Source organism: Hyaloscypha bicolor (assembly GCF_002865645.1).
Source record: "Hyaloscypha bicolor E unplaced genomic scaffold K444scaffold_78, whole genome shotgun sequence".
Taxonomy (NCBI): domain Eukaryota; kingdom Fungi; phylum Ascomycota; class Leotiomycetes; order Helotiales; family Hyaloscyphaceae; genus Hyaloscypha; species Hyaloscypha bicolor.
In genome coordinates, this window is record NW_020194580.1 from 1 (window position 1) to 1024 (window position 1024).

At 27.1% G+C, this 1024-nt stretch overlaps 1 protein-coding gene across 1 annotated transcript; it reads right to left on the minus strand.

Annotated features, from left to right (window-relative positions):
- On the minus strand, positions 1-569 carry K444DRAFT_488344 (uncharacterized protein; the record flags this gene model as incomplete). Its single annotated transcript, XM_024873163.1, has 2 exons — positions 1-259; positions 320-569. Coding segments are annotated over 2 exons (509 nt in total), but the record flags the coding sequence as incomplete, so codon positions are not given.
- Positions 570-1024: the final 455 nt, after the last annotated feature.

Genomic DNA, 1024 nt, shown 5'->3' on the forward strand with positions numbered 1-1024 from the left:
TCTGCTTTCTTAGTATTAAATCTGACTGGATTAGAACTAGAGCTATAAGTCGACTTACTAATAGTAAATAGAACCCCGAAGTAATTAGAACCTAATTCTAGTAATACTTGCCAGTCCTTAATCTTAGTTACTATTCTACTAGTAATAAAACTTAAGTCTAATACGGAAGAAATAGATATATTAGGTCTATAGAAGGTACCTTTCCCTGATTTATTTAATAGCCTTAGAGAATAATTCTTTATATAGCTAATTAAATAAACTATATAACTACTTTGAGATTTAAGGAGATTCTACTAAGGATAATATATATTAAAATTACCTAGTAATAGAAAGCTATTATAGAGAGTAATAAGTAAAATGTCCTCTCTTAATATAATTAATATATTATTAGAGTCTTCTGAATGAATTGTATTATAGAAATTAATTAGCTGCATTTTTAGTATACCTAAACTTAAGTCTATAATTAAGTAATTAGGATTACTTAGTAAGTTTGAGGCTATACTAGCTTGCAGTTCGCAAGCTATATAAAATAGGGTTCTAGGCCTCAGGATACTATAATTCGGGAGTATTTAGAAATAGCTAGAATATATAATAAAATATTATTCCCGATTATTATTCCCTACTATTACTTAAGGCTCCTGGATTACTAGGACTTTAATATCTAGTTCTATAGCTATTTATAAGACGTTTTTAGTAATAGAGCTATTATAATTCATATTAACTTATAGTACTTTAATATAGTTACTTATTAATAGTAATAGTAGGAATTATAATAGTAGTAGCTTTTTTAATTACTAAATAAACCTTATATGGCTTAGAACTAGCTAAGTGGGTAGTACTTAAGTAATTAGAGTATTTAGTAGTTATATAGGGGCATTTTTTACTCTTCTTTTTATAAATAGAGCAAAAATGGTTCTCAGTCACGTGACCCTCACTATATAATAAGCACTTAGGTTCCTTTTTACAAATAGAATCTAAGTGCCCGTACCCTATATACCTAGTATACTATATAATACTAGAAATA